The 24,212-nt window shown below is 48.6% G+C and overlaps 2 protein-coding genes across 2 annotated transcripts in view; both read left to right on the plus strand.

Moving 5' to 3' along the window:
* LOC149912559 (rho GTPase-activating protein 32-like) overlaps window positions 1-24,212 on the plus strand; it is a 490,746-nt gene that overhangs the window by 429,200 nt on the left and 37,334 nt on the right. The gene's annotated exons all lie outside the window — the stretch shown is intronic.
* Window positions 161-20,159, plus strand: LOC149912575 (rho GTPase-activating protein 32-like). The gene is made up of 11 exons (XM_090130871.1): window positions 161-239; window positions 553-634; window positions 1,114-1,257; window positions 1,535-1,637; window positions 1,733-1,865; window positions 2,031-2,113; window positions 2,474-2,581; window positions 2,944-3,089; window positions 3,578-3,782; window positions 3,958-4,103; window positions 20,143-20,159. The coding sequence occupies exons 1-11, from the start codon at window positions 189-191 to the stop codon at window positions 20,157-20,159; spliced, it is 1,218 nt and encodes a 405-aa protein (XP_089986997.1). The 5' UTR covers window positions 161-188.

The following is a 24,212-nucleotide window of genomic DNA, read 5'->3' on the forward strand; positions in this document are numbered from 1 at the left end:
CTTGTTGCTCAATTTTACAGTGGCAAATGTCTTCAGAGCTGCACTGGTACAAGTGCTTTAATGCTCGGCGATGTTTGGCAGTGCAGAAGAATGCAGACATTTGAGCTGTGCTTTCCTCCCAGCCGTGCTGAAGCTGGGATTGACGTTGCAATCTCTTGCAGGTCGGAGACATCGTGTGTGTCATCGACATGCCACCAAAGGAGCTGACCCCCTGGTGGAGAGGCAAGCTCGGCTTCCAGGTAGGCACAAGCTTCAGACTGGAGAGTGCAACTGCAGTAAAGGCAGGAATCTTAGCTTAGAGCTGCTCTGCATGCACAGGATGCCTAATGGACGTAAACAGTTTCCCTGTGTCGGTGTCAGGGGACCTTGCCGTTGGCTGCAAATGTTGAAAAATTATTACCTTTATGCTTTGAACTATGGCCATTTTCTGCTGGATAGTCTTATGGAACGTCAGGCAAGCACGTTCCGAGGGAAATGTTATGTGGCTTTTGGTTTAACAGTTCAGACCTGAGAAGTGCTGCATGCAATAGTTGGCTTCTCTTCTTGTTACAGGTTGGATTTTTCCCAGGGGAGTGTGTGGAACTCATTAATAAGAACATTCCTGAGGCACTCATCAACTCAGTGCCAAAGCCAGGTAGGGATGTTACATTTGATGGTGTGGGGAAGCAAAATGAAGTCTTTTTGGGGGTGCGTTCCATGTTTAGTACCTCCTTTATCCATCCCACATTGTCCTCTGGGTTGATGATTCTTCATGCACACCATGGGGCAGAGATTTGGCCCAATCCTCCTGTGTTTATGATTGGACTTGGGGAAACTATAGAATCTTCATAGAATGGCTTGGGATGGTAGGGTCCTTAAGGATCCTCAAGCTTCCACTTCCTTGCATCAGGCTGTGCTGCCAGCCCCCACATTTAATGTCAGATTAGACCAGGCTGCCCAGGGCCCCATCCAACCTGGCCTTGGGCTCCTCCAGAGATGGGGAAAATCCCTTTTTGTATGTACTGGTTGGTAATGTTCTTCCCGTTCTGACGTTCTCTGTAGAATGTGCTGTGCTCGGCCTCGTCCAACGGAGCCAGACCTGAAATGACCTGGTTTCTTCCTTTTGTTGTGCAGTGCCCAAGAAACGCAGCAAGATCCTCACCTTCCTTCGTTCCTTGGTGAAGGCCCGCCCAAAGAAACCGACCGAGCGGGAGGTGGAGAAGGAAAGGGTGTTTGGCGGTGACCTGGGAGAGCATCTTCTCCACTCCGGTCGTGATGGTAAGGAGCTGCCCATTCCTGAGATCTTCCTCTGCTGGGCATCTAAAGAAGATGAAAGGGAGCTCATATCTAGCAGGGGGCAGGCTGATAGCCGTGGAGACACGTGTAATGGGAGTTGATGGCTGAAGGATAAAGTGAGGCGGATGCTCCTAAGAGACAAGCACATCTGTATTTGCTTCAGCCAAGCCTGGCTGGGCTTAGTGGATGGGATGTGAAGCACAGCCTGCAGCAGGACTTGAATCAGGAGCTCCACTGACGGCTGGCACGTGTTCTTCAGTCCCCCAGGTCCTCCAGAGCTGCGCTGAGTTCATTGAGCAGCACGGCGTGGTGCAGGGGATATACCGCCTGTCCGGCGTCGCGTCCAACATCCAGAGACTGCGGTAAGAGTGCTGCGACTGACACAGCCTGAGTGCATCTGGTGTGGCTTTGGGCTTGCCTTCCTCTCACTCAACCGGGTTTGCGTCCCTCTCTCCAGGCAGGAATTTGAGTCGGAGCAGATTCCTGAGCTCACCGTCCGCGACATTCACAGCGTGAGCTCCCTCTGCAAGATGTACTTCAGGGAGCTCCCGAACCCTCTGCTCACCCACCAGCTGTACGGCAAGTTCTCGGTAAGCACAAGGCCACGTCTTTCATTTCCCTCTTCCTGGGCCTCTTGGCAGATGGCTGCAGCAGTGCCCCAGCTCGGAGGCCCTTTTGCTGTCAGCCCCACGAGGTTTACTCGCAGTGCTGTACTAGCCTGATTGGTGTCTCGCTCCCTTTCTGCACTACTCCAGGATGCTGTTGGTGCCGCTACAGAGGAGGAGCGGCTGCTCAGAATGCAGGAGGTCATCCAGCAGCTGCCCGCTCCTCACTACAGGTCAGTGCTGCCCTCAGCCTGCTGAGCTCAGCCCTGCTGCATTGCAGAGGGCAACGATGCGGTTCCAGGCTCTGTCTCACGCCGGCAACACGATGCCTGTGTATGCTGAAGGGTTGAAGGCTCCATGGGCTTACTTTATGGGGTCAGTTCCTGGGCACGGGGGCACGCTTGGTGCAGCTGATGGCTGCGGCTGTGCTGTGCTGGGGCTTGGTGCTGCAGCGTGGCACTCAGTCAGGTTGGATCTACCTCATCTTCGGTGACAGTAGCAATCACAAGAAGTAGCATGAATGGAGGTTTGCTTTCTGAATTGCAGCACGGCATGCTCGTTGGTGCTGAACGTTTGCCTCTCTTGTTTTCCAGGACACTGGAGTTCCTGATGAGACACTTGGCGTGTCTGGCTGGGAGCTCCACCATCACAAACATGCATGCCAAGAACCTAGCCATTGTGTGGGCTCCAAACCTCTTAAGGTAAACTGCTGGTTCTGTTTCAACACAACGCTTACATCTGTTCTCCATTAAAAAAAAAAAACAGTGCTCCCTTTTTCTCCATCAAATGTGCTCTTCTCCTGTAAAATCTGTGGCTGACAGAAGAGCAGGAGCCTGAGCTGTTCTCCATCCCCACGGGCACAATGTCTAGGTGACAATTTCTGCAGTCTTGTTGAGATGGGACTGACGTGTCCTTGATCATCCAGGGGAATTTCTGCAGTGGCATCACTGATTGCCCACTGCGGAAGTCTCCAGAGCCTCAGCTGACAGCTTTTGGCTGCAACAATTCAGACTCGGGGAAACGGTCTTGGAGAAATGACTTCTAAAATCTGCCTTTTCTACAGATCACAGCAGAACGAGTCTGCCTGCGCCAGCGGAAGAGCTGCCTGCATGGAGCTGCAGACACAGTCGGATGTGGTGGAATTCATCATCAACCACACCGACGTCCTCTTCGGCTCCAAATCCGGAGCAGACATTGCAGATGCAGCAGGTGAGTGTCTTCCTCCATTAGCTTGATCTTGACCTGACACCTTGACCAAACGCAGGCCTTCTCCAGGATGTTTGAGATACTCTTTTACCATCAAGGGGACAGCAGACCTCTGGACTTCCATTAGGGTATGGCATCCTGTTGCTGGATGCTGAGAATGTCCAAGCCCAAACTTCACAAGGAGGAAACCGTCATTATTATGGTTTGCACGCAGGAAAAGCTTGATGCAAGTGTGGCAGCGAAGTTTTCTCAGTTCCCTGCCCCCATTTCCTTGGGTTTTTCCTTGCCTATTTTGATACAGTAAGCTGCTCTTAATGATGACCGTGTCCTTTGCCATAAACACACCTCTTCCCACATGGTTATTTTGGGCTCCTCTTCTTCCAGTGGCTCGGATAAGCAAGCCTGAGAAAAATACAGCACCTCCCCCAGAACTGTGGTGGCTGTGCTGCTGCTTTCTGATCCTCGCTCTTACCTGTGGTTTTCCCTGACAGGGCACAATTCTCTCCCAGGGCCCAAGTCTGTGGGGGTCTCTTCTGCTGCCACAAAGCTGCTCAGCCTGGAGGAGGCACAGGCACAGAGGCGAGGCCACAGCACCTCTTCTGTGGTAACAGAGAGCAGCAGGGACATTGAAGTGGAAGAAAGCCCTGCAGCTGGGCAGGGCAAATTCCACACCGTCGTTGACTTTCCATCTGACAGGTAAAGAGGACTTTCTTTTCCAGCACCTAGCATCATTGTTTGGGTGGGTTTTTGTGTTTTCCTGCAGAAACCAGGCAGTGCTAGGAACAAGCAACTGCTGCCAAGAGCTCAGTGCTGCTCTTCCCTCACCCTGCACCACGCACGACTCACAGCATTGGCTGTTTTCTCTCTCCAGACAAAATCCACCCAGCAAGAATGAGGAATCACCAGCTAGCAGTTGGTGTTGCTGCTTCAGCCTCAGGAAGCCATCCTCTGGCAGCAAACGCCAACTGCAGCGCAATGCCAGGCAGCCCTCTGAAACAGCAGTGGTAGTCCTGGCAGGTAAGGGTGCAAATGCAGCTTCCAAATCCCTGCTTTTCAGGAACATACAATTCAAGCTTGCTCTGCACATGTATCTCTTTCTAGCGTTCAATCCCGTGCCTAAATCTTCATCCCTGATCAAGAACCACTGGCGTAATTCAGCTTGTGAAAGTTTGACACTAACCCCTGTGTATCCTTTCTAGGTGAATCGAGCCCTTGCCAAGCCATAAGATCCAGGGCAAGTAGCGAGGATGCTCTGTGTGCTTCCATCAGTGGAGAGCTCATAGGAAGCACAAGTTGCTGCAGTTCTAATAGCAGCCTTCCATCTGACATCAGTAATGGAGAGAAGGAGCTCATCGAAGTCCATGCTCTCATTACACCTGGCTCTGCTGAAGTTGCTGACCTGAGCCTCCCAGACACCACAGTCACAAGTGTGGATTTTAACCCAGAGTCTCTGCAGTGCAGCCCATCTGAAGCACAGTGTGAGTGCCCCGACAGCAGCACCTCCATGCAGGAGCAGGTCAGCATCAGTGAAGAGGAGCAGAGCCTTTTGCAGGGGGACTTTCAATCAGGCCTCCAGTCCCAGGCACCGGACAGCAGCACTGAGAGCTCTGAGCCACTCTCTCCATGACAAGACAGGATGAGTCCCATCTTCACCGTGGACCTCTCACACCCTCCTGTCCTTTATATAATAATAAAAGCACACTCGTGCTCAATCAACGCCTTGACTGCCTCCAGAGTCTTCATTCACACGGACTGGGATGAATGCAGCACACAGCAAGGCACCCCAGCTTGCAATGCTGTGGCTGTGGGGTGCGTGCAGCACAGCTCCGGGTTTGTTCCTGTTTTGTCTGGCTTTGGGATGTCTGCAGGGGGAGCTCTGCTACCATTTGGCATGGTAGCAAATAATCTCTCGCATCCTGGATGCTGCTCATGATACTCCCAAGCTTCCTGGCTGTGGCTTTGTGATGCTTTTCAGGGCCTTCTGATGCATTTTGATGCCTTGGATGTTGCTTAACACCTCCCTCCTCCCATCATGTCCTTTCCTGGCTCCCATCTACGAACTGGCCCTGCAGATCATCTCCAGACCTGTCATCAGCACACTGCGGCAGGAGAAGCTCCCCCTGGCCAACGTCAGGCAGTACTGCTTGGTCTGCAGCTCAGTGGCCATTTCCCTTTTAGGCGGCTCCTGCAGAAGAATCAAGCAGCAGAACCTTTTGCTCACCCTGCACCACACAAATGCTGCAAAAGCAGAAACAACCTGGGAATCTCTGGTTTGCAAGACTTCACAGACACTTATTGACTGTGTCTGATGGTTCCCTCCCATCCTTGATTTCCTTCTCCCGTTCTCCTCGTCTGATCCCACTGCTGAGCCATGATCAAGCTGCCCAGTGTGGCAGAGCATCGTGCAGAGCCGTGCTGGCACCTCCTCCCCTTCCTCTCCTGCAGCTCAGCGTGCAACCTGAGCAAGTTTTTTTCTGAGAAAGTGACCAGCTCTTTTCCATCCCTTTGCCCCTACAAACAGTTGTCCAGAGGATCTCGTCCAAGAATTCCTGGAACAGCCTGCAGCTGGCTCTCCTGAAGTTCAGGCTCCTGCCTTTGCTTCCTGCCAGGCCCGCATTCCTTAAGATCACCAACTCAAGGAGGGCATGGTCACTGCAGCCCTGACCGCCTCCTGTCGTAACCCCTGGTGTGCACCATGTCCAGCAATGCTTCCCTTCTGCTTGCTGTGCCCAATGCCTGCACCACAGAGTGATTCTCACTGCACTCCAGGAGTCTGTCAGATTGCTTGCAGCCAGCCATGCTGATTTCCCAGACTGACTGGAATCCCCCATCAGGATGAGAGTCAGTGAGTGCGATGCTTCTGCTGGCTGCAGTAAGCAGCTCCCACCAACAGGCTCTCTTTCCAGGCGGCTGTAGCAGACCCTCACCTCCAGAAGCCCTGCACTGCTGCACTTCCTGATTTTACCCACAAGTTCACAACCTGCTCATGGCTCTTCTTAGTTCTTTGCAGTCAACTTCTCATCATAGAGGGCAAATCCCTTGCCTTCCAGAATTCCATAGTATCAATTGTGTCTGCTTTATGTCAGGATTTTTTTTCTTTCTTTTCTTTTCCCATTTTCTAGGTAGGAAAATGAATTTCTGAGCCAGGAGAAGCAGAAGTGAAACAGTCTTCCTGGCACTGCTCAGGTTGCAGGAGTTGCCAAGTGCTCCTCAGGTAATGTGTGCTGAAGAGCTGACCTTGGTGGCAGGGGCTGTGGCTGCATTTTGTGCCTGTCATGCGGGAATCCAAGAAAGCCTATTCAGAGCAGGAGCTGCAGGGCGAGATAAACATCACGAGAAGGTAAGGCTGAGAAGCAAGGACACCTCCAGAAAGAAGAGAAAAACTGAGTCAAGTGAGCTGCGTGACAGCCGTGTGATGCTGACCATGATTGGAGGAAGAGCGCATGGCTGGGAATGACTGATGGCTCTGGTTGGATGGGTGCCTGTGTGCACAGAGTTAAGGAGTGTTTGTGGGATGTTTTGCTGGCATCTAACGGCTGTAAGGGGAAGTCAAGAGAGAAAACTTGTGAATGCATAGAAGGGATGTTAAAATCTGGAACAGACTGTTTGGATCCGTCACAGCTGAGTCCGTGCCAGATTGCCACACTGTCAGAACCTGGGGCCTAGGATTTTCCTTTAAGAGTGCCAACTGCTCATTTTGAATGATAAAAAGTAACATTGATAGAAGCTTCCCTCCTTGCATTAGAATAAGGCATTGATATTTGATGTTTCTGTCTTTCCATTCCTTTAGCAGCCTGGGTGTTGATGCAGCTGCATGCATCTGCTGCCCTCCCCTTCTGTTTTGTGTAAAAGAACAGTAAAATATGCAATCAGTGTGAGATCTTTCTGAAGTATTTTACTTTATTTGCCCCTAGGCTGCAATGGCTGGGAAATGGCAGTGTCACCCAGGAGCCCACACGGCGACCTGATGTCTCATTGTTGGGGTCTATTGGAAACCACCACGATGACAAAAGAATGCCTGGGATTCCTCCGGCCCAAATGCCAAACCTTGCACTTGGCTGTGCTGAACCTCATGAGGTTCACCCAGGCCCACCTCTCAAGTCTGCTGAGCTCAAACAGATGTCATTTTTCTCGTGTCCTTCCATTCCGAGTCCATCTGTTCCCCAAAGCAAAAGAATTTGGAGGGAACCACCGACAGTTATGTGAGCGATTTCAGCGTCTATTTCTGATCATGGCAACAACTTCAGAGGTCACACTTAATTTACGGTGCCCGTTGTAATTCTGACCAAGGCTGCAGTTGCAGCTGACTTCCCAAGGCTGCAAGACGTGGTGGTGACACAGCCTTGTGCTTCTGCATTGGTGCTCATCCCACGTTTCCTTTCTCTGTCTCGCAGGTCAGCTCCTGCTGGAAGCAGATGGTATCCCAGTGTGAATGAAGGTCAGTGCAGGAGCAGCTGCTGATGGGAGGAAGGAAGTCCATGCTGAAGAGCTCTGAAGCATCTGCAGGTATGGTTCTGGAGGAGGCAGCAGTGATGTCGGAGGGCTCCCAGCAGGAAGCTGTCTCATCCAAATGCTTGCTGAGTGGTTGGAAGGGAGCTTTCTGCATGACAGCAGCACCAGTTGCTTGCTTCAAATGCTGCCAAGACAAGGATTAGCACGATTTCCAGTATCTACAGTATCATCACGAATCACAATAGGATTACAATGTGTCCTCATACAAACGCAGCCATTTCTCCCTGAGTCCAAAGGCTGTCCGGAAAGCATCTGTGAGGTCTCTCACACCAAACCACTGCTGTCCGTGTGCGATCTGACTCATTAGGGTATAGGGGTTAGGAACCACAGGCTGTCTTTTGAGAACGGGTTCAGTCATTTCCTTACATCTTGCACCAGCCGATACGTGCCGTCTGCCTTCCGTGCCGACAGGATTGGGGTGTTATAAGGCCACAGACAAGGTTCCAGAAGACCATCCTTAACCACTGTCTGTGTTACAGCTTTTAGACCCACTCTCCCTTCTAAGGCTATGGGATATTGTTGCTGTTTCACAGCTCCACTCCCTCCTTGGGCAGTTATTTGTAAGGGAAAATTGTGAGTCCACCCCGATTTCCTTCCCCTGCCCACACCTTTGGATTCATTTCTTCTTCATCACAGCTGTTAACACATTCATTGACCCCTGATATCTGTTTCACAGACTTGCAGCTGTAATCCTCATTTAACTGTTAAATCTCTCCCCCATAAATCGGTCCCTGCTTCAGGCACACAGAACAATTGCCCTGCAACTATTTTATCTTTCCATTTTAGTTCTGTGGTCTCCAAGAGTGGAGCTGTCACTTCTGATCCCTCAGCCCCAGTTATGCACAACAGCCACATCCAGATACACGTCTGGTACCTCTGAACTAGCTAATGCTGTAGGATGGAATGTTGTTTCTGCACTGGCTATCAAATGTGGGATTGCTCTGAAGCAGTACAGCACGATGTGTTTTGTAATTTGCCCTTAGAAACAGTTTGAAAAAGTAGAAAGACTTTATTAGTATTAGTATTAGTAAAAAGAAGTTATTTCATAACATATTTTAGAAATACAGTTGTTCAATCATGTGATCAATTCTCACTTACAGAACTGTAATAGTTACAAATTGCATGGGTATAGCATTAAGGACCAGAAAGCATGTTGTAAGGCCATTCTGTTTGGATAGGAGAAGCTCAGCAAAAGAAAAACAGACTCCAAAGAAGCCAGGGCCTCCACACAAGGCCGAAGTGACTCACTCTGTGGGCAGGTTGGGAAAAGCAATCTTTTACCTGCTGTGCCATGCTCATGGCAGCAGCAATGCAGATGCCAGCAGCTGATGCCCACAAGGACAGCCAGCCTGGACTTATTTTCATTACATATCTTTGTCCTGATTTCCTTCTAGCAGCTGGAACACTTCTCCATCTCAGTAGAAGAGGGCAGGAGGGGTCCAAGGTAAGGGCACACTCTGCTCTTTATCTGGCACTCAAAGAGAAAGAGAAGATGAAAACCAGATGTGTTTCCCTGCCCATGGCAAACACCAGCCTTTCCATCCTTACAGTCTTCCTGACTTCAGCAGTAATTGAAACAACATCCCACTCACCTTTGCCATGTCTGGCAGCGGTTGCATCCCTTTCCATTGCATCCCTCTAGCTTTCAAGTCAAGAGCTCCAGTGTCACACAAGGAAAAGCAATCTTTTACCTGCTTTGCCATGCTCATGGCAGCAGCAATGCAGATGCCAGCAGCTGATGCCCACAAGGACAGCCACCCTGGACTTATATTCAATACACATCTTTGTCCTGATGTCCTTCTAGAAGCTGGAACATTTCTCCATCTCAGCAGAAGAGGCCAGGAGGGGTCCAAGGTGAGGGCACACTCTGCTCTTTATCTGGCACTCAAAGAGAAAGAGAAGATGAAAACCAGATGTGTTTCCCTGCCCATGGCAAACACCAGCCTTTCCATCCTTACAGTCCTTCCTGCCATCAGCAGAAACAGAAACAACATCCCACTCACCTTTGAGATGTCTGGCAGAGGTTGCAGCTCTTTCTATTGCATCCCTCTAGCTTTCAAGTCAAGAGCTCCTGTGTCACTCAAGGAAAAGCAATCTTTTACCTGCTGTGCCATGCTCATAGCAGCAGAATTCCAGATGCCAGCAGCTGATGCCCACAAGGACAGCCAGCCTGGACTTATTTTCATTACATATCTTTGTCCTGATGTCCTTCTAGAAGCTCTAACATTTCTCAGCAGCAGCAGAGGAGGGCAGGAGGGGTCCAAGGTGAGGGCACACTCTGCTCTTTTTCTGGCACACAAAGAGAAAATAAAAACAAGATGTGTTTCCCTGCCCATGGCAAACACCAGACTTTCCATCCTTAAAGTCCTCCTGACATCAGCACTAATTGAAACAACATCCCACTCACCTTTGCCATGTCTGGCAGAGGTTGCAGCTCTTTCTATTGCATCCCTCTAGCTGTCAAGTCAAGAGCTCCTGTGTCACACAAGGAAACGCAATCTTTTACTTGCTGTGCCATGCTCATGGCAGCAGCAATGCAGATGCCAGCAGCTGATGCCCACAAGGACAGCCAGCCTGGACTTATTTTCATTACGTATCCTTGTCCTGATGTCCTTCTACAAGCTGGAACATTTCTCCCTCAGAGCAGCAGAGGGCAGGATGGGTCCAAGGTGAGGGCACACTCTGCTCTTTATCTGGCACTCAAAGAGAAAGAGAAAATGAAAACCAGATGTGTTTCCCTGACCATGGCAAACACCAGCCTTTCCATCCTTACCGTCCTTCCTGCAATCATCAGCACTAATTGAAACAACATCCTACTCACCTTTGCCATGTCTGGCAGAGGTTGCAGCTCTTTCTATTGCATCCCTCTAGCTTTCAAGTCAAGAGCTCCTGTGTCACACAAGGAAAAGCAATATTTTACCTGCTGTGCCATGCTCATGGCAGCAGCAATGCAGATGCCAGCAGCTGATGCCCACAAGGACAGCCAGCCTGGACTTATTTTCATTACATATCCTTATCCTGATGTCCTTCTACAAGCTGGAATATTTCTCCCTCTGAGCAGCAGAGGGCAGGATGGGTCCAAGGCGAGGGCACAGTCTGCTCTTTATCTGGCACACAAAGAGAAAGAGAAAATGAAAACCAGATGTGTTTCCCTGCCCATGGCAAACACAAGCCTTTCCATCCTTACAGTGCTTCCTGACATCAGCAGCAACTGAAACAACATCCCACTCACCTTTGCCATGTCTGGCAGAGGTTGCAGCTCTTTCTATTGCATCCCTCTAGCTGTCAAGTCAAGAGCTCCTGTGTCACACAAGGAAACGCAATCTTTTACTTGCTGTGCCATGCTCATGGCAGCAGCAATGCAGATGCCAGCAGCTGATGCCCACAAGGACAGCCAGCCTGGACTTATTTTCATTACATATCCTTGTCCTGATGTCCTTCTACAAGCTGGAACATTTTTCCATCTCAGCAGAAGAGGGCAGGGGGGGTCCAAGGTGAGGGCACACTCTGCTCTTTATCTGGCACTCAAAGAGAAAGAGAAAATGAAAACCAGATGTGTTTCCCTCCCCATGGCATACACCAGACTTTCCATCTTTACAGTCCTTCCTGACATCAGCACTAATTGAAACAACATCCCACTCACCTTTGCCTTGTCTGGCAGAGGTTGCAGCTCTTTCTATTGCATCCCTCTAGCTTTCAAGTCAAGAGCTCCTGTGTCACTCAAGGAAAAGCAATCTTTTATCTGCTTTGCCATGCTCATAGCAGCAGAATTCCAGATGCCAGCAGCTGATGCCCACAAGGACAGCCAGCCTGGACTTATTTTCATTACATATCTTTGTCCTGATGTCCTTCTAGAAGCTTGGACATTTCTCCCTCTGAGCAGCAGAGAGCAGGATGCGTCCAAGGTGAGGGCACACTCTGCTCTTTATATGGCCCTCAAAGAGAAAGAGAAAATGAAAACCAGATGTGTTTCCCTGCCCATGGCAAACACCAGACTTTCCATCCTTACAGTCCTTCCTGACATCAGCAGCAACTGAAACAACATCCCACTCACCTTTGCCATGTCTGGCAGAGGTTGCAGCTCTTTCTATTGCATCCCTCTAGCTTTCAAGTCAAGAGCTCCTGTGTCACACAAGGAAAAGCAATCTTTTACCTCCTGTGCCATGCTCATGGCAGCAGCAATGCAGATGCCAGCAGCTGATGCCCACAAGGACAGCCAGCCTGGACTTATTTTCATTACATATCTTTGTCCTGATGTCCTTCTAGAAGCTTGGACATTTCTCCCTCTGAGCAGCAGAGAGCTGGATTGGTCCAAGGTGAGGGCACACTCTGCTCTTTATCTGGCACTCAAAGAGAAATAGAAAATGAAAATAAGATGTGTTTCCCAGCCCATGGCAAACACCAGATTTTCCATCCTTACAATCTTCCTGACTTCAGGAATAATTGAAAAAACATCCCACTCACCTTTGCCACGTCTGGCAGAGGTTGCAGCTCTTTCTACTGCATCCCTCTAGCTTTCAAGACAAGAGCTCCTGTGTCACACAAGGAAAAGCAATCTTTTACCTGCTGTGCCATGCTCATGGCAGCAGAAGTCCAGATGCCAGCAGCTGATGCCCACAAGTACAGCCAGCCTGGACTTATTTTCATTACATATCTTTGTCCTGATGTCCTTCTACAAGCTGGAACATTTCACCATCTCAGCAGAAGAGGGCAGGAGGGGTCCAAGGTGAGGGCACACTCTCCTCTTTATCTGGCACTCAAAGAGAAAGAGAAAATGAAAACAAGATGTGTTTCCCTGCCCATGGCAAACACCAGCCTTTCCATCCTTACAGTCCTTCCTGACATCAGCAGCAATGGAAAGAACATCCCACTCACCTTTGCCATGTCTGGCAGAGGTTGCAGCTCTTTGTATTGCATCCCTCTAGCTTTCAAGTCAAGAGCTCCTGTGTCACACAAGGAAAAGCAACCTTTTACCTGCTTTGCCATGCTCATGGCAGCAGCAATGCAGATGCCAGCAGCTGATGCCCCCAAGGACAGCCAGCCTGGACTTATCTACATTACATATCTTTGTCCTGATGTCCTTCTAGAAGCTAGAACATTTCACCATCTCAGCAGAAGAGGGCAGGAGGGTTCCAAGGTGAGGGCACACTCTCCTCTATTTACCTAGCACTGAAAGATTAAGAGAACATGAAAATAGATGTTTTTCCCAGCCCATGGCAAACACCAGACTTTCCATCCTTACAGTCCTTCCTGACATCAGCAGAAATGGAAACAACATCCCACTCAAGTTAGACATGTCTGGCAGAGGTTGCCGCTCTTTCTATTGCATCGCTGTAGCTTTCAAGTCAAGAGCTCCTGTGTCACACAAGGAAAAGCAATCTTTTACCTGCTGTGCCATGCTCATGGCAGCAGCAATGCAGATGCCAGCAGCTGATGCCCACAAGGACAGCCAGCCTGGACTTATTTTCATTACATATCTTTGTCCTGATGTCCTTCTAGAAGCTGGAACATTTCTCCATCTCAGCAGAAGAGGGCAGGATGGTTCCAACGTGAGGGCACACTCTCCCCTGTTTATCTGGCACACAAAGAGAAAGAGAAAATGAAAACCAGACGTGTTTCCCAGCCCATGGCAAACACCAGCCTTTCCATCCTTACAGTCTTCCTGACTTCAGCACTAATTGAAACAACATCCCACTCACCTTTGCCATGTCTGGCAGAGGTTGCAGCTCTTTCTATTGCATCCCTCTAGCTTTCAAGTCAAGAGCTCCTGTGTCACACAAGGAAAAGCAATCTTTTACCTGCTGTGCCAGGCTCTTGGCAGCAGCAATGCAGATGCCAGCAGCTGATGCCCACAAGGACAGCCAGCCTGGACTTATTTTCATTACATATCTTTGTCCTGATGTCCTTCTAGAAGCTGGAACATCTCTCCATCGCAGCAGAAGAGGGCAGGAGGGTTCCAAGGTGAGGGCACACTCTCCCCTGTTTATCTGGCACTCAAAGAGAAAGAGAAAATGAAAACCAGATGTGTTTCCCTGTCCATGGCAAACACGAGACTTTCCATCCTTACAGTCTTCCTGACATCAGCACTAATTGAAACAACATCCCACTCACCTTTGCCATGTCTGGCAGAGGTTGCAGCTCTTTCTATTGCATCCCTCTAGCTTTCAAGTCAAGAGCTCCTGTGTCACACAAGGAAAAGCAACCTTTTACCTGCTTTGCCATGCTCATGGCAGCAGCAATGCAGATGCCTGCAGCTGATGCCCACAGGGACAGCCAGCCTGGACTTATTTTCATTACATATCTTTGTCCTGATGTCCTTCTAGAAGCTGGAACATTTCTCCATCTCAGCAGAAGAGGGCAGGATGGGTCCAGGGTGAGGGCACACTTTCCCCTGTTTGTCTGGCACTCAAAGAGAAAGAGAAAATGAAAACCAGATGTGTTTCCCTGTCCATGGCAAACACGAGACTTTCCATCCTTACAGTCCTTCCTGACATTGTCAGCAACTGAAACAACATCCCACTCACCTTTGCCATGTCAGGCAGAGTTTGCAGCTCTTTCTATTGCATCCCTCTAGCTTTCAAGTCAAGAGCTCCTGTGTCACACAACGAAAAGCAACCTTTTACCTGCTTTGCCATGCTCATGGCAGCAGCAATGCAGATGCCTGCAGCTGATGCCCAAAGGGACAGCCAGCCTGGACTTATTTTCATTACATATCTTTGTCCTGATGTCCTTCTACAAGCTTGGCCATTCTCCCTCTGAGCAGCAGGGGGCAGGAGAGTTCCAAGGTGAGGGCACACTCTCCCCTGTTTATCTGGCACTCAAAGAGAAAGAGAAAATGAAAACCAAATGTGTTTCCCTGCCCATGGCAAACACCAGCATTTCCATCCTTAAAGTCTTCCTGACATCAGCACTAATTGAAACAACATCCCACTCACCTTTGCCATGTCTGGCAGAGGTGGCAGCTCTTTCTATTGCATCCCTCTAGCGTTCAAGTCAAGAGCTCCTGTGTCACACAAGGAAAAGCAACCTTTTACCTGCTGTGCCATGCTCATGCCAGCAGCAATGCAGATGCCAGCAGCTGATGCCCACAAGGGCAGCCAGCCTGGACTTATTTTCATTACATATCTTTGTCCTGATGTCCTTCTACAAGCTGGAACATTTCTCCATCTCAGCAGAAGAGGGCAGGAGGGGTCCAAGTTGCAGGCACACTCTCCCCTGTTTCTCTGGCACTCAAAGAGAAAGAGAAAATGAAAACTAGATGAGTTTCCCAGCCCATGGCAAACACCAGCCTTTCCATCCTTACAGTCTTCCTGACATCAGCAGCAATGGAAACAACATCCCACTCACCTTTGCCATGTCTGGCAGAGGTTGCAGCTCTTTCTATTGCATCCCTCTAGCTTTCAAGTCAAGAGCTCCTGTGTCACACAAGGAAAAGCAACCTTTTACCTGCTTTGCCATGCTCATGCCAGCAGCAATGCAGATGCCAGCAGCTGATGCCCACAAGGACAGCCAGCCTGGACTTATTTTCATTACATATCTTTGTCCTGATGTCCTTCTAGAAGCTGGAACAATTCTCTATCTCAGCAGAAGAGGGTAGGATGGGTCCAAGGTGAGGGCACACTCTCCCCTGTTTATCTGGCACCCAAAGAGAAAGAGAAAATGAAAACCAAATGTGCTTCCATGCCCATGGCAATCACCAGCCTTTCCATCCTTACAGTCTTCCTGACATCAGCAGCAATGGAAACAACATCCCACTCACCTTTGCCATGTCAGGCAGAGGTTGCAGCTCTTTCTATTGCATCCCTCTAGCTTTCAAGTCAAGAGCTCCTGTGTCACACAAGGAAAAGCAACCTTTTACCTGCTTTGCCATGCTCATGGCAGCAGCAATGCAGATGCCAGCAGCTGATGCCCACAAGGGCAGCCAGCCTGGACTTTTTTCATTACATATCTTTGTCCTGATGTCCTTCTAGAAGCTGGAACATTTCTCCGTCGCAGCAGAAGAGGGCAGGAGAGTTCCTAGGTGAGGGCACACTCTTTTCTATTTATCTAGCAGTGAAGGATTAAGACAAAATGAAAAGCAAATGTGTTTCCCTGCCCATGGCAAACACCAGACTTTCCATCCTTACAGTCCTTCCTGCCATCAGCACTAATTGAAACAACATCCCACTCACCTTTTCCTAATCTGGCAGGGAGGTGATGCTCTTTCTAATATACCCCTCTTGCTTTGAATTCACCAGTGCTTGTGTCACACAAGGAAATGCAACATTCCAGCTGTTCTGCCATTCCCATAGCAACAACTATGCAGATGCGAGCAGCTGATGCACACAAGGACAGCCAGCCTGGACTTATTTTCATTACATATCTTTGTCCTGAAGTCCTTCTAGAAGGTGGAACACTTCTCCATCTCTGCTGCAATGGTCAAAAAGGGTCCAAGTTTAGGGCACTCTCTCCTCATGGCCTCTTCCACTCAAAGGCAAAGGGAACATGAAAACCAGAAGTGTTTCTTTTCCCATGCAGACACTAGCCTTTCCGTCCCGACAGTCCTTCCTACAATCACCTGGAATTGAAACAACATCCCCCACATCTCTTTTTTGAACTTATTCATGCATGAATAATAATAATGAGAATTTTTCTGTAATTCTTATTTCTGCATGGAAACGATCTGATAACCAGAGCTTTTTTCTCTAAAACAATCCAGGAAATTTGCATTGCTTATCTATGTGCGCAAAATGTTTTTGCCATTCATCTCAAATATCAATTCATCTGGCAAAATAAGATAGAAAAAGTATATACAGACATTTTTGGACATTGATTACTTCTGGTCAAGTGGGAAAGAATCCCTAAGCTGCAATCATGAAATTCTTTTATCACTTTCTCTGATTTAGCCAGTGTTACTAAAAGGGAAATAAGACACAGGCTTTTGATAGCAGCTGCCAATTTAAGAATGATAATACGGTTTATTTTTCTTGGCTAAGATCAAAGACCCGCATTTCAGGATTATCTCCAGCTCATCAAGTATAATTAACAGTTTTGGATAGCCACAGTATTATATAGCAATATTGTCTTCCTGCAAGGAATTTCATTGTTTTGACACGTGCCACAGGTTGTTAATAGATTGCCTGATTACCATTTATTTTTTTTATTGGCTTATGATGACCACAGAAAACTATACAGCAGCACCATAAAAACTTTAAATCCTATCCCATGTATCTGCACTCATACGAAAATTATATTGGAAAGCATTGGTGAAACTAAGATTACAAAATAAAGCAGGGGACAATTTCAGTGAAAGCCTGCAGGTTTCACAGCTCTGCCCATTTCAAACCCCTGAAGACATCCACGGGTTTCCTGCTGTGGGACACAGGCACTCACCTGCAGCTCAGCACTGCCTGCTCATGCCTGCGCACACCTTCAGGCTGGAACCAAGGAAATCCTCAGCAAAGACATCAGTACACTTTTGTTATGATGACTTTCCTAAAGAAGCATCAAATATTTCTTCTCGAGAAATACTGCAAGTCCCTTTGACACTAGCCCTTATTTTAAATGTTTAGATTTATGCTTCATTCAGGCGTGCTGTCACTCCCAAAAAGATTTTTATTCCTTTTCATTCTGAGGAACACAGTGATTTCTGCCTTGTTCACTGACTGTAGGCACAGCAATACTCCTGCACCTTCAGGGAAACAGCAAATCCATCTCTTTCACACCCTACTTCTATCAAGCTCATTCACCTTACAAGGTATTTATTGCAAGCATCTCTTCCAAAAATGGAGATTAACAGAACCTGCAACCCAGGACACCTCAGTAAGCCAGTACTTTTCATCTCCTGAAGGTGTAGGTAGACACAGAGCTGGAACATCTTTTCCAGAGCTGTGTGATGCTATCTCATCTATGTTCCTTTACTGTGCACTCAGTTTCACTTCTTATCTAACCTGGTTGCATCCCAGGATTTCTGGTGCCAAAAATAAACTGACAGCTTTCATCACTAGTTAAAAGGAAACTGCAATAGGAAAAGCCATTTTTCTGATTTCTCTGTTGATCAGAGATGCTTCATGCAAGCCTGATGCGGTAGAAACAATATCAGCTTTAGAATGACAGTCATTAGAGCAGAATCCTTTCACTGATGAAATCCCACAGTCCTGATTCATACAACACTGACACTGGAGGACACAGTAGTTTAGATGAGAGCGCATTAAAAATGACTAAGTTAAGGTCTCAGCAAAGAGTGACAAGTATGAACAAAAGAAGTTGCAGAAACTGCTTCAGTTTGGCACTCTGGCATAAAGTATGACAACACACAACCTGCCTGTGCAGTTCCAGAAGCAGAAGAAAGCCGTCAACCAAGACTTGTTCTCATCTGCTCTGAAAGTCCACTGGGACAAGGCCACTTTTCTCTGACGTGCTTCCAGAAGTATCACTTCTGAGCACTGTGCCAGGGAGTTACAAGATACTGTTTGTGTGTACAGAGGAGAAAAAGACGTCTGTCTGGAAACAGACTTGGTGAAGGAGAAGCAGCATTTTCCAGAGTACTTCAGAAAGAACTGAGCACTGCCCCAAGAGCTTCAGAGCGGCAGGCTGTCACAGTGTGCCAACCAGCTCAGCTGTGAGTTGGCACTGAAGCTGCACCACAGGGAGAACAAAGCCCCCTGTGCACCCTTGGAGAGCCAAGGGTTGGAGATTCATGAACCTTGAGCTCCTTTCCAACCCGGGCCATGCTGTGATTCTGGGATTCTCACCTTTGCCTCATCTGGCAGAGGGAGGCAGCTCTTTCTCTTGTCTCCCTATGGCTGTCAGGTCACCAGGGCCAGTGTCACACAGGGAACTGCAAACACTGTGTGTGCTGTGCCCTGCCCATGGCAGCACAGAGGCAGCTGCCAGCAGCTGATGCCCACAAGGACAGCCAGCCTGGACTTCCTTTGATTCCTTCCCTTTGGATCAGCGTCCTTCAGGAAGGCGGAACATCTCTCCAGCTGAGCAGCAGAGGACAGCAGGGCTTCGTTGTCTGGGCATGTTCTCTTCTGGCCCTCTGGCCCTCACAGACACAGGAGGAGGACACAGAGGCTGCTGTAACACAGCCAGCCCTGCCTCTCAGGTCAGCTCTCAGGCCATCCTCTCTCCCCTCAGCAGCAGCTCACTGTTCTGCACTCCTCTGGCCTGGGCTGGCAGAGGTGTGCAGCAGTTCTGCTGATCTCCCAGTGCTGGCCATGTCTGCAGTGCCTGTGTGAAAGACACAGGAAGCTGCCAGCATTGCACTGCTCTGCTGTGCCCCTGCCATCACCGAGTTTGCTGTCAGCAGCTGCTGCTACACGTCCATTCAGGCACAGGCCTTTCCTTCCTGGCCCTCTTTCCCCCCCTCTCTCCTCTGCTCTCTCTCGTGCTCCCCTTTGGCCTGGGCTGGCTGAGCAGTGCAGGCCTTGTTGTTGCTCCCTGGGCCAACTACGTCACGGTTCCCCGTGACTCTGCCAGCTGCTCTGACACAGCGACTGCGTCCTCAGTGTGGATTCCAGAATGCGACAGACGTCCAGAGAAGACTTCCAGGGCTGATTGGAACATGCTGCCATCAAGAACTGCCATGGCTCAGGCCCCCTGGGAATCTGCTCACAGCGAAAGCTGCTGTCACTCTGTGTGGGCACAGCCTTGTCTGTGTAGGCCTGCTCACACTGCAGCCCCTGTCTGCACCAGAACCGTGCCGATCCACCTTCTCTTGGCCTCCTTGCCTGCATGGAAAAGGGCAGCTTGGGCTGAAGTCCCTCAACTTTCAGATGGCCGAGTGAAGTCTCTGAGCCCTGGTGACCCAGCAGGGACAGAGAGGTGATTGTTCCCCTCTACTCTGCTCTTGTGAGGCCCCATCTGGAATACTGCGTCCAGGTCTGGAGCCCCCAGTACAAGAAAGACAGGGAGCTGCTGGAGAGGGTCCAGAGGAGGGCCACGAAGATGATCAGGGGACAGGAGCACCTCCCCTGTGATAACAGGCTGAGGCAGCTGGGCTTGTTCAGCCTGGAGAAAAGAAGGCTGCGGGGTGACCTCATTGCAGCCTTTCAGTACCTAAAGGGAACCTACAAACAGGAGGGAAATCAACTCTTTGAAAGGGTGACAGCAGGACAAGGGGAAATGGTTTTAAGCTGAGGGAAGGGAGATTTAGGTTGGACGTCAGGGGAAATTCTTTACGGAGAGAGTGGTGAGGTACTGGAACAGGATGCCCAGGGAGGTTGTGGATGCCCCGTCCCTGGAGGTGTTCAAGGCCAGATTGGATGGGGCCCTGGGCAGCCTGGTCTAGCTTTAGGTGGAATGGTTGGTGGCCCTGCGTGTGGCAGGGGGGTTGGAGATTCATGATCCTTGAGGTCCCTTCCAACCCTGGCAATTCTGTGATTCTGTGATTCTGTGACCCACTCAGCTCTTCAGCCTGCTGACCTGGTCTGCTTGGGCTGTCTTAAAGGGCAGAGGGCACGTTATCCTAATGTCCCCACATACATCCCTCTTAGCATACTGTAGGCCAGTTCCTAAAAGGACACCTGCACAATCTCTCTGAATGTTAATCAACATGTAGTTAGTTTTCACTGGTGATTCGCTATGTGTTTAGTCAGAGGTGCAATGGTTCTAATGGTGAGAGAAAGACATTCCCAGTTGTCATCAGGTGGAACACACTTCAGACTGGAATCCTCAAGCAGACTGCAGTCAAGCTTTCTTAATTATTCATTGTTGTTATCAATTCAGACGCATCTCTTAATTCCTGCTTGAATGAACATTCTGTAATAATCTGCTGAGACAGTGCAAGGCTTGACAATGAGACTATAGTTTATGAAAGCAGCACTTTTTACTTCCTTTACAAGTTCTTATCTGAATGCTAAAGACAACATCAATTCACTTCTCACTGGGTTGAACGTTTTAAATATTTGGTAAACATAATGGTTCTAATTCTGACATTTAATATGAAAATATTAAAATTCCTTGTAAGTACTTTTTTGTTAGAATGCCAGATGCTAACGGGATGAAGTGGCACAAGAAAGCAAAATGTCTCTGCTGATGGCAGGAAGGACTGTAAGGATGGAAAGGCTGGTGTTTGCCATGGGCAGGGAAACACGTCTGGTTTTCTTGTTCCCTTTGTCTTTGAGTGCCAGAAAAATAGAGGAGAGCGTGCCCTCACCTTGGACCCCTCCTGCCCTCTGCTGCTGAGATGGAGAAATGTCCCACCTCCTACAAGGACATCAGGACAAAGGTAAGTAATCAAAATATTTCCAGGCTGGCTGTACTTGTGGGCATCTGTTGCTGGAAAATTTAATGGCAGTAAACTGCCCAGATAATGACAGAATGAGGGTGACAATAGAATGGTACATAATCACAGTGCAATGAAAAAAGTATGCAGGGTGCAGGAAGGGAGGTGTGGACATTCTGAGTTGCAACTCTTTATTTGCTCCAGAAAGCTCTATCAGAATGGAAGACTGAAGGAAATACTTTGAGTGTTTTTTTAATGTGACTGGATAAAAGATCCATGTGGCAATTTGAATAACTGAGTGGTAAAGGGACATAGATACCTCACTGTTTCATGGAACCTTTCAATTAAGCACCTGAGCACTGTGTACAGGACTTGGGAATATAAGTATTAGAGGATCATGGAATATCTGTATTTGGAAGGGACCTCGAGGATCATGTATTCCACCTCCTGGTTCCACACCGGACCTCCTATGGGTCAAGCCCTGTGTCTGAGAGCATTGTGCAAATGCTCTTTGGCCTTTGTCAGCTCAGTGCCAAACCACTGCCCTGGGGAGCCAGTGCCAAATTCCATGTATCTAGTTCATCCTACAGAATGATGCCAAGAACAGTTATAGAGATCGACTTACAAACAAAATTCTTGTCTTGAATTAATGGTACACTCACCATTTAAAAAAAAAAAAAAAGAAAAGAAAAAAGAAAGAAAGAAAAAAAAAAAGAAAAAAATAAGAAAAAAAAAAGAAAAAAAAATCAAAGCCACATTCTTACGCTGGCATTTTACAGTATTGTCAGATTTTTGTAATTCTGTTTTGTCATATAAGATTCTCTCATCATGAAATAATGACCAAATTCTCTTTTCAGATCTAAACATACAAATGTTAAAGGCAACAGTGCTGTTCAAGAGTACATTACCAGCTCAAACACTGCTTTGGCTGTAAAACTAAGGTAGTAAGGAATTTTATCAAGGAGTTAGAAGAAAACATGTAAGTGTAGATTGAAAAGCAACCTGTATTGTTACTTAGAGTTTGATATAGTGTAAGCCAATGCACAGTACTTGTAACGTGTGTTTTACAAAATGCTTTGCAATGTAGGCATCTATTAAGATAAATGCTGCAAGTTCTAATATGTCCATGACCTTTTCAAACTGTTCCTTACTCCTACACATCACTACGAGTAGTTCTTCTGTCAGGAAGGATCACATGAGTAATTAACCTGTGACCTTAAGTTTGGAATTAAATGCATACAGTGGAAGTAAGAGCTGTGGGTTATTTTGCTCTTTCAGTGTTGAACAGCCGAGGAGTTTTGTTTTGGAGGGTGGATGGTGATGGGACAAGTGGGGAATGGCTTTAAACTGAGACGGGGGGTGTTGAGGTTTAGGTTGGATGTGAGGAGGAAGTTTTTCAGCCAGAGGGTGGTGAGGCACTGGAACAGGTTGCCCAGGGAGGCTGTGGATGCCCCATTCCTGCAGGCATCCAAGGCCAGGCTGGATGTGGCTCTGGGCAGCCTGGGCTGCTGGTGGGCAGGTTAGAAAGCCCACAGGACTTTATTGCAGCCCTGGGTGCAGGGGGATCACTGCTCCTAGCATGCACACAGGAGAGCTGGAGCACACAGGTGATGTCCATTCCACTTGTGAACATTCCTGCAATTGCAGAGAGCGTGCGCCTGTTCCAATCCCTGCTGCACAGATTAAAAACTGATTGCAGATGAGCTGTTTTGGTATGGGGTTCTTGCCAACGGTCTGCAGTGGCTGTGTGATTCCTCGGGGAGTTGCTCTCCAGCCCAAAGGTCATGTCCTAAGTCGACCAGATCCCGTTTGTGTCCAGAAATGGCTGACAACAGATCAGCTGCTGGTCAAGTTTCTAACATCACACTGGCCTTGCTCCAGTGTCTGTGTCATCAGCCCCAGCACATACGGTGCACCTCTTCAAGGCTTGGGAACACTGAGACTCTGCACTTGGGCTCCAGACATCCTGCTGCACCAAGAGGTTATTCTAGCTTTGGTATCTTGCAACTTTGTATATAACTACATCACTGTAACCATAAATGTCTAGGAGCATGGAGATGGAGAAATGAATCTTCCTGTAATTCTCTGTACTGCAGCCCCGTGGTTGTCAACACCTAATGCAATATTGAAATTTCAGTTGAGAAATTGAAAGCTGTCCCTAAGAAAAAACATCTGGATTTGTTATTGAAATCACACTGAGGATCAAGAAATCCAAATGCTTCTAGCATAACCACGATTATAGGCAGTGTTTAGACAAGCTCTTACAGGAAAACCATGAACACAAGGCTTAGGAGAGACTAAGTGATGCACTCTGCAGGAATACTCATGGAAGTCTTCACAGTGCAGGAGTCTGATCTGATTACAGATGCTGTGCTTTAAGTACCCCTTATCATATCTTTTTTTTCACTGTTGTGCAGGGGTTGGACTCAGTGATCTCTGGAGGCTGGAGATGCTGTTTGCTAATGGCAGATGGAAGATGGAGAGAGGAAAAGCAAGTGCAAGGCATGCTGTGCATAGCCACCACATGGCATCTGCACCATTTCCCCCTGCACAAAGGAGGAGCAGCTCACAAGCTTGGCCTGGGCCAGGGAAGGGAGCAGACAAACATCTGGACCGACCCCAAACGAGCTGGTTCTGCAGGTTGGGTGTCTTCTGCTGCTTGTCTCACATCCTGCTGCTCAGCGGTAGATTTGTTCCTGCTCAGTGCTAACAGGAAACTCACACAGCATTTCTGTTTCAGCTGTGCCAACGCTTTGATCCCTTGCTGCTTGGATGGGGCGTTTGAAGAATGATGCCTGTGCTGATGTCCAGCCAGGCTTTGGGGATGAGTCTCCACACCAGGGTCCGTCTGACAGGACTGAGGGTTGGGGATCCAGCCAGGTCGAGTCCAGCGTGCTTTGCTCTTGTTCTTAGTGCTTGTTTTTGCTCAGGAGGGCAGGAGGTGAACCTTGTGAACCAATGCCTGCAGACGGGGTTTGCAGAGAAAGAGGTCCTGCAGGCCTTGTGTGACAGCCACGGAGCTGCAGCGAGGCTGCATCAGTGTAGAACACCAGAGATCCACGGAGGTGTGAAGGGGAGCTGTGGGCTGCAGTAACGCAGGAAGAGATGTGCATGCTCGGGGTTTGGTTGTTGTGTGTGTGTTAAGTGACTGTGATACCACTGCTGGGTCAGTGTGAGTGTACGGAACAAGTGTGACAGCCTTTTTGATGGAGCCCTGTGAAAGGAGTCCTATGGACTTGAGATCCAACTGTCAGCCCGTGGGCATCATCCAGGACTTGGGGTAGGGGATGAGGCAAGGGAAGTTGGGCTGAGAAAGGGATAAAGCAGTCTGGCAGCAGTTCTGTGTTTCTCCCATCTCCTGCTTTATTTCCTTCCAGGTGAAATAGATGGGTGCTGCAACATGC

Source organism: Phasianus colchicus, chromosome Z (genome assembly GCF_987193195.1).
Source record: "Phasianus colchicus chromosome Z, bPhaCol1.hap1.1, whole genome shotgun sequence".
Lineage (NCBI taxonomy): Eukaryota > Metazoa > Chordata > Aves > Galliformes > Phasianidae > Phasianus > Phasianus colchicus.